Here is a 9,798-nt window from a genome sequence, read left to right as displayed (position 1 = left end):
TCAGTTTTTGTACGGCGCTGCAGGCTCCTGTGTCATTGTGTCTCTGGCACAATAATAAACTGCAGAGTCTTCAATCTTCAGGCTTTTCACCTCTAAGTACAGCTGGTTTTTGGAGCTGTCTTTGGTGATGGTGAACTGGCCCTGGAGAGACTGGGCATAGTAAGCAGTGGTTCCAGTGTTAATGTATCCAATCCACTCTAGTCCTTTCCCTGGTTTCTGACGGATCCATTGCATCCAGTAGCTACCCATGGAGATTCCAGACACAGCACAGGACAGTGTTACTGACTCTGCAGGTCTCTTCACCACTGGCTCAGAGGAGGTGAGTGACTGCCCCTGAACAGCTGAAAAACAGACAGAGAGTTTAGATGACTATCACCCACCAGCCAAATAGTATAGCTCTTCTCCTCTCCCTTTCACTGGACAGAAATAACTCCAGTTAACTCACCTGAGATGAGAGCTAAGAGGAACACACATTCTAGAACTCTCATTTTGGGGAGTTCTAAGGTTCTTTAAAAGTACGAGCACAGACTGGGAGTGGTTGTTGTGACTGAGGGAGATGGTCTGTGGAGGGCACTTATATCAGACTACTGAAATGGGAGGAGACCTTGGGTCTATGTGAACAGACACACATTTGCATCTCCATGGTGTTAAATGTTTCTCCCTGTAGCTCTAGTGGTCCAAATACTACATATCTTGGTACTGTTGAGAAATGTTTTGGAGAAGACTAAAGGTGTTCATGTAATAGTGACATAGCCACTTATTGTGCCAGTGTCTCAATAAGAAGTTTTATATCATAGAGCAGTTCTTCAATTGATATTATTATGTTATATTGAATCAATGAGGGCCATATGTTGCACTTGTGCTTGATTCATGTGGGTATTCCGTTTTAGTACTCCTGTCCTGGTTTGTATCACTGTGGTCATCGAGCACAATAATACACAGCTGTGTCTTCAGTCTGCAGACTCTGTCCTGTTAAAAACAACGTGTTGCTGGAAGTCTCTCTGTGTCACGTTCGTTGAAGGACGGGTCAGACCAAGACGCAGCGTGAAATGCATACATGTTTATTATAACGATAAACACATGAACAAAACAACAAAACAACGTAACGTGAAGTCCTCAGGCTAAACACAATACAAGCCTCTACACGGAACAAGATCCCACAACAACTGATTGCCAACAGGCTACATAAGTATGATCCCCAATCAGAGACAACGAGCGACAGCTGCCTCTGATTGGGAATCACACCTGGCCAAACATAGAAACACACAACCTAGAATGAGAACGTAGAAATAACAACATAGAACTCCACACCTTGACTCAACATACTAGAGTCCCATAAGTCAGGGCGTGACAGTACCCCCCCCCCCCAAAGGTGCGGACTCCGACCACACAAACCTGACATAACAGGGTAGGGTCCAGGTGGGCATTCTGCCTCGGAGGCGGATCCGGCTCCGGGCGTGACGACCACATTCTCTAAGCCTCCCCGTTGCGCCCCTGGTCTGGATGTACCTAGCCCTGTCTGGACCCTGGTGTGGGAGACCCCGAACCTGGAGAAGGGCTGACGTCTGGGTCTGGACTGGAGCTGCTGACCGGAGCTGGACTAGGCACCGGTGGAGTGGACTGCTCTGGCTCCGGAGTGAAGCTGCCGACCGGAGCTGGACTATGCACCGGTGGAGCGGACTGCTCTGGCTCCGGAGTGGATCCGCTGACCGGAGCTGGACTAGGCACCGGTGGAGCGGACTGCTCTGGCTCCGGAGTGGAGCAGCTGACCGGGGCTGGACCAGGCACCGGTGGAGCAGACTGCTCTGGCTCTGGAGTGGCACCGGTGGAACGGGCACGGGCCGTGCCGGACTGTACACACGCACCACTGGTCTGGTGCGAGGAGCAGGCACGGGCCGGACCGGACTAGGAACACGCACCACTGGCTTGGTGCGAGGAACAGGAACGGGCCGGGCCGGACTGGCGACACGCACCACTGGCTTGGTGCGGTGAGCAGGCATGGGCCGTACCGGACAGGGAACACGCACCACTGGCTTGGTGCGAGGTACAGGAACGGGCCGGGCCGGACTGTACACACGCACCACTAGTCTGGTGCGAGGAGCAGGAACGGGCTGAGCCGGACTGGGAACACACACCACTGGCTTGGTGCGAGGAACAGGAACGGGCCGGGCCGGACTGGGAACACACACCACTGGCTTGGTGCGAGGAGCAGGTACGGTGCGTACCGGGCTGGCGACACATACCACTGGCTTGGTGCGAGGAACAGGAACGGGCCGTACCGGAATGGGAACACGCACCACTGGCCTGGTGCGAGGAACAGGAACGGGCCGGGCCGGACTGGGAACACGCACCACTGGTCTGGTGCGAGGAACAGGAATGGGCCGGGCCGGAATGGGAGCACGCACCACTGGTCTGGTGCGAGGAGCAGGTACGGGCCGGGCCGGACTGGGGACACACACCACTGGCTTGGTGCGGGGAGCAGGTACGGGTCGTACCGGGCTGGCGACACGCACCACTGGCTTGGTGCGAGGAGCAGGAGCGGACCGGACTGGGAGCACACACCACTGGTCTGGTGCAAGGAGCAGGAACGGGCCAGGCCGGACTGGGGACACACACCACTGGCTTGGTGCGAGTAGCAGGAACGGGCCATACAGGACTGGTGAGGTGCACTGGTGACACAGTGCGTAGAACCGGAGCAAGATATACTGGACCTTGGAGGCGCACTGGAGACCAGGAGCGTTGAGCCGGCACAACCCGTCCTGGCTGGCTGCCCACTTTCGCACGACACGTGCGGGGCGCTGGCACAGAATGCACTGGGCTTTGCATGCGCACTGGCGATACAGTGCGTATCTCTGCATACATGGGTTCCTCAATTAACCCACGCTCCTTATGTTGCCTAACCAGCTCCTCTCTCAGTGCATCTACTTCCTCCTTCTCCCTACGAGCCTCCTGCAGTGCCTCCTCTTGAATGGAGCTCTCCCACTCCATTCTCGCTATCAGCCCCCGTAATGTGGTGGCCTCCTCTCTTACCTTGCAGATCCGATCCTTCTCTCTCTCTCGGCCATCCTCCTCCAGTGAGGACTCCTCTGGGAGCCCCCACGAGTTAGGGAACAGAAACTCAAACAAATGTTTTTCTTTTTTAAATATTTAATTATTTTATGTACAATTGAGCATGGTATGTTTCAACCTGTCTGTGAGACTATGGTATGTGTCAACCAGTGTGTGTGTTGTGGATGACATGGAGTTGATGGTGACAGAGTGGACCATAGACTCATTTTAGTGTTTAGAGATCAGTGTTGACCAGTTTTTGTACAGCCCTGAAGCATGCTGTGTCACTGTATCTCTGGCACAATAATGAACAGCAGAGTCTTTAGTCTACAGTGTTCATCTGGAGATACACATGTGTCATGCTATTATCTCTTGGGATGGTGAACCAACCCTGAACAGACTGGGGGTACAAAGTACTGCCATCATCACTGCCAGTAATAGTTGCAACCCATTCCAGTCCTTTCCCAGGAGCCTGTCTGATCCAAGCTATCCAGTAGCTACTGAAAGTGAACCCAGAGGCTGTACAGGTTGGTTTGTGGGATTTTCCAGGCTTTTTAACCACTGGTCCGGACTCAGTCAATGTCTGATTCTGAACACCTGTTGAAAGCAAGTAACATTAGAGTTAATAGCTGGACTCAAAACCTCACAAAATAACAATATGAAGGTTTTCTTCTAGCAATATTAAAGTTTCCACCTGTCAGGCCTATTATCATCAGTAGACACACTGTTATGATGAGTTTCTAGGTATCAAGTGATTACGAATGTAAGGATGTACTTAGACACTTTGTAGACAGTTAATGCAAATGTTTAATTAATCGGTACCGGGTTAGAGACAACAATGGCCAGAGCTTTGCCGTTTGCTGTTTCCAACTATCTAACAAAGATTCACTCTCCATTATATACCCTTGGTTCTCTTCCTTTCACATACATCTGGAAACCATCATAGGCACTCCCTTTCTCTGTTATTATTAACCTTTGCCCCAGGTCATTACATCCTGTCCATCAATCATACTATCCTAAACATCAGTAATCTCCTTTGACATAATGGAATGTAGACATTCTGGCACCAAACCAATTATCTACTAACTCTTTCCTGGTCCCCACGATACTATGACATGACATCATTATACCATAAAAACATAATATCACACACAGTAGTAAATGTCATGATGAACTCAATATGATGTGTCTCTGTTCCTCAGTCTAGTCAGTGTGCCTTTCATCCACTCTGCAGTGAGATAAGTAGTGATGGAAGAGCTCAGAGTTTTGCATTGACTCCTCCTCACTGGGTGGGAAGATCACATACAGTCCATGGATTACTTCACTACTCAAGAGGCTCTGTACTGTACATTACAGATTATAAATGTGTATCATATGGGTTAAATATTCATATTATAGTGTATAGGGTAGTATAGGGTGTTTTGACAAAGTACTCCTTTAGTATGTGAATTCTGGACATAATGGATTCATAGTTATGCTGCTTAATAAACACTACATGCTCTCCTAACATGCATGCAATTATACTGTACTTCATGCCATAAGAACCATCCAGCAAAAAATAATCCAAGATGGCGTAGTAGTGCAGTTCTGTTTTTGTCGTGTGTCTGTAAATAGCCTGTAAATACCCAGTTTTTTTGTATTTTTCGTACATATTTCCCTATCAGACTTTTCATCCTTCTACAAAATATACTTCCCTGCAACCCGCCTCACTCAATGTGGAACGGATTCTATTATTGACTTACCTTTATCTAGAGTCTCCAGTTGAAACTAGCTAGCCTGACTGGCTCCAGTTGAAACTAGCTAGCCTGACTGGCTACTTGCTATTAGCCACAGCTGGCGGTATTTCACCCAGAGCATTGGATTTTTCTTTTCTGCGGGATTGATTTGGTCACTGGACATTAATCACCGGATATTCGGCCAGTCTGCACAGCGCGTTGTCGACCCAGAACATATCGGTTTTTCCGCCGGAATCACTGAATCACTGGACCTTTAACTCCGGATTCATCGCTACCAGCTAGCTGCAACGGAATGGACGCTGTGGTCTGGCTAATCATCCTGAGCTAGGCCCATCTCCCGGCTATCTACCTCTCTGTCAACCGGACGGGACCACCTAGTGTTGACACGGAGCCCCGCCGATCCTACACGACTGGTCTGCCGACGAAATCGTCTGATGTGGTTACGACGTTATCCACGAAGATTCCATCTGCTAGCCCCGGCCCGCTAGCACACGCTAGCCGTGGCCTCTTACTCGAACTATCCTATTGCTGTTCACCGGACCTTATGATAACTCAGCTATACAGCTGATGTCTGCTGGACTGTTCCTTTTTACGGTACTACATCCTGTTTATGTTTAGCCTCAGCCCAAACATGGTTAGCTTATTGTTGTTTCGGTTATTTCTAATTGTACTATTTCACTGTAGACCCCCCAGCCCAGCTAAACCTGCCTTAGACAGCTCCTTTGTCCCACCCCCTATACACGCGGAGACCGACTCAATTGATGCCTCCAGCGATGCTATCTCTTTCATTGTTACCCAACGCTTAGGTTTACCTCCACTTTACTCATATCCTTCCATATACTTGTCTGTACATAATGCCCTGAATCTTTTCTATAACACCCGGAAATCTGCCCCCTTTATTCTATGTACCCAACGCACTAGAAGACCAGTTCTTAAAGCCTTTAGCCGTATCCTTATTCTAGTCCTCCTCTGTTCCTCTGGTGATGTAGAGGCTAACCCAGGCCCTGCAGCCCTCAGTATCACTCCTACTCCCCAGGCGCTATCATTTGCTGACTTCTGTAATCGCAAAAGTCTTGGTTTCTTGCACATAAATATCAGAAGTCTACTTCCTAAGTTTGAGTTATTCACTGCGTTAGCACACTCCGCCAACCCTGATGTTCTAGCAGTGTCTGAATCCTGGCTCAGGAAGGCCACCAAAAATTCTGAAATTTCCATCCCCAACTATAACATTTTCCGTCTAGATAGAACTGCCAAAGGGGGTGGAGTTGCAATCTACTGTAGAGATAGCCTGCAGAGCTCTATCATACTATCCAGGTCTGTGCCCAAACAGTTTGAGCTTCTACTTCTAAAAATCCACCTTTCCAGAAATAAGTCTCTAACTGTTGCCGCTTGCTACAGACCCCCATCAGCCCCCAGCTGTGCCCTGGACACCATATGTGAATTGATTGCCCCTCATTTATCCTCAGAGTTCGTACTGCTTGGTGACCTAAATTGGGATATGCTTAATCCCCCAGCCATCCTACAATCCAAACTAGATGCCCTCAACCTCACACAAATTATCAACGAACCTACCAGGTACAACCCTAAATCCGTAAACATGGGTACCCTCATAGATATCATCCTGACTAACATACCCTCTAAATACACCTCAGCTGTCTTCAACCAGGATCTCAGCGATCACTGCCTTATTGCCTGCGTCCGTAACGGGTCCGCGGTCAAACGACCACCCCTCATCACTGTCAAACGCTCCCTAAAACACTTTAGCGAGCAGGCCTTCCTAATGACCTGGCCCAGGTATCCTGGATGGATATAGATCTCATTCCGTCAGTAGAGGATGCCTGGTTGTTCCTTCAAAGTAATTTCCTCTCAATCTTAAATAAACATGCCCCATTCAAAAAATACAGAACTAAGAACCGATATAGCCCCTGGTTCTCCTCAGACTTGACTGCCCTTGACCAGCACAAAAACATCCTGTGGCGTACAGCATTAGCATCAAATAGCCCCCGCGATATGCAACTTTTCAGGGAAGTTAGGAACCAATATACACAAGCAGTCAGGAAAGCAAAGGCTAACTTTTTCAAACAGAAATTTGCATCCTGTAGCACTAACTCCAAAAAGTTTTGGGACACTGTAAAGTCCATGGAGAATAAGAGCACTTCCTCCCAGCTGCCCACTGCACTGAGGCTAGGAAACACTATCACCACCGATAAATCTACAATAATCGAGAATTTCAACAAGCATTTTGCTACAGCTGGCCATGCTTTCCATCTGGCTACCACTACCCCCGGCCACCAACTCTGCACCCTCTGCTGCAACTTGCCCATGCCCCCCCCGCTTCTCCTTCACACAAATTCAGACAGCTGATGTTTTGAAAGCGCTGCAAAATCTGGACCCCTACAAATCAGCTGGGCTAGACAATCTGGACCCTTTCTTTCTAAAACTAGCCGCCGAAATTGTTGCAACCCCTATTACTAGTCTGTTCAACCTCTCTTTCATAACGTCTGAGATCCCCAGAGATTGGAAAGCTGCCGCGGTCATCCCCCTCTTCAAAGGGGGTGACACTCTAGATCCAAACTGCTACAGACCTATATCCATCCTGCCCTGCCTTTCGAAAGTATTTGAAAGCCAAGTTAACAAACAGATCACCGACCATTTCGAATACCACCGTACCTTCTCCGCTATGCAATCCGGTTTCCGAGCTGGTCATGGGTGCACTTCAGCCACACTCAAGGTCCTAAACGATATTATAACCGCGATTGATAATAGACAGTACTGTGCAGCCGTCTTCATCGACCTGGCCAAGGCTTTCGACTCTGTTAACCACCGCATTCTTATTGGCAAACTAAATAGCCTTGGTTTCTCAAATGACTGCCTCACCTGGTTCACCAACTACTTCTCAGATAGAGTTCAGTGTGTCAAATCGGAGGGCCTGTTGTCTGGACCTATGGCAGTCTCTATGGGGGTGCCACAGGGTTCAATTCTTGGGCCGACACTTTTCTCCGTGTATATCAATGATGTCGCTCTTGCTGCTGGTGACTCTCAGATCCACCTCTACGCAGACGACACCATTTTGTATACATCTGGCCCTTCATTGGACACTGTGTTAACAAACCTCCAAACGAGCTTCAATTCCATACAACACTCCTTCAGTAGCCTCCAACTGCTCTTAAACACTAGTAAAACTAAATGCATGCTTTTCAATCGAACGCTGCTGGCACCCGCCCACCCGACTAGAATCACCACTCTCGACGGGTCTGACCTAGAGTATGTGGACAACTACAAATACCTAGGTGTCTGGTTAGACTGTAAACTCAACTTCCAGACTCACATAAAGAATCTCCAATCCAAAGTTAAATCTAGAATCGGCTTCCTATTTCGCAACAAAGCCTCCTTCACTCATGCTGCCAAACATGCCCTCGTAAAACTGACTATCCTACCGATCCTTGACTTCGGCGATGTCATTTACAAAATAGCCTCCAACACTCTACTCAGCAAATTGGATGTAGTCTATCACAGTGCCATCCGTTTTGTCTCCAAAGCCCCATACACTACCCACCACTGTGACCTGTACGCTCTTGTTGGCTGGTCCTCACTACATGTTCGTCGTCAAACCCACTGGCTCCAGGCCATCTATAAATCACTGCTAGGCAAATCCCCGCCTTATCTTAGCTCATTGGTCACCATAGCAGCACCCACCCGTAGTCTGCGCTCCAGCAGGTATATCTCACTGGTCATTCCCAAAGCCAACACCTCCTTTGGCCGCCATTCCTTCCAGTTCTCTGCTGCCAATGACTGGAACGAATTGCAAAAATCTCTGAAGCTGGAGACTCTTATCTCCCTCAATAACTTTAAGCATCAGTTGTCAGAGCACCTTACCGATCACTGCACCTGTACACAGCCCATCTGAAATTAGTCCACCCAACTACCTCATCCCTATATTGTTATTTATTTTGCTCTTTTGCACCCCAGTATCTCTATTTGCACATAATCTCTTGCACATCTAGCATTCCAGTGTTAATACTATTGTAATTATTGTGCACTATAGCCTATTTATTGCCTTACCTCCATAACTTGCTACATTTGCACAAACTGTATATATATTTTCTGTTGTATTTTTGACTTTATGTTTTTTACCCCATATGTAACTCTGTGTTGTTTTTATTGCACTGCTATGCTTTATTTTGGCCAGGTCGCAGTTGTAAATGAGAACCTGTTCTCAACTGGCTTACCTGGTTCAATAAAGGTGAAATAAAATAAAATAAAATAAAATAAATAAATAACCTAGCTCGCCCTCTAGTGGCTTGATTAGGGATGATTAGACATCCTGCACTTAGAATATACACTACATGGTCATAAGTATGTGGCACCTCCTCGTCGAACATCTTATTCCAAAATCATGGTCATTAATATGGAGCTGGCCCCCCCTTTGCTGCTATAACAGCCTCCACTCTTCTGGGAACGCTTTCCACTAGATGTTGGAATATTGCTGCGGGGACTTGCTTCCATTCAGCCACAAGAGCATTAGTGAGGTCGGGCATTGATGCTCCGCGATTAGGCTCTCAGTCGGCGTTCCAATTCATCCCAAAGTTGTTTGATGAGGTTGAGGTCAGGGCTCTGTGCAGGCCAGTCAAGTTCTTCCACACCGATCTCAACAAACAATATACACCTCGCTTTGTGCACGGTGATCTTAGGCTTGTGTCTTGCTGCTTGATCATGAAAACCGATTTTGCCAAGCTCTCGAAGAAAAGTTATTGTGCTGACGTTGCTACCAGAGGCAGTTTGGAACTCAATAGTGAGTGTTGCAACCAAGGACACACGATTTTTACTCGCTACGCGGTTCAGCACTTGGCGGTCCAGTTCTGTGAGCTTCTGTGGACTCCCACTTTGCCCTACAGCAAGGCTGTTTTGTTAAAGAATATAGGCTACAAGATAGGGCAAATCACCAATTACAAACAGCCTATGTGAATGCAGGCATACACATAGCTGTCTTACCAAAATAATGCAAACTAAATGC

The 9,798-nt window shown here is 48.0% G+C and overlaps 1 gene segment (V, D, J or C); it reads right to left on the bottom strand.

The window, feature by feature from the left end:
• LOC121568818 lies at nt 1-535 on the bottom strand. The segment is given in 2 exon segments: nt 1-341; nt 446-535. Coding segments are annotated over 2 exon segments (384 nt in total).
• Nucleotides 536-9,798: the final 9,263 nt, after the last annotated feature.

The sequence above is a fragment of the Coregonus clupeaformis genome, chromosome 7 (genome assembly GCF_020615455.1).
Source record: "Coregonus clupeaformis isolate EN_2021a chromosome 7, ASM2061545v1, whole genome shotgun sequence".
NCBI classification, from domain to species: domain Eukaryota; kingdom Metazoa; phylum Chordata; class Actinopteri; order Salmoniformes; family Salmonidae; genus Coregonus; species Coregonus clupeaformis.
This window is presented reverse-complemented; position numbering and strand designations above follow the sequence as displayed.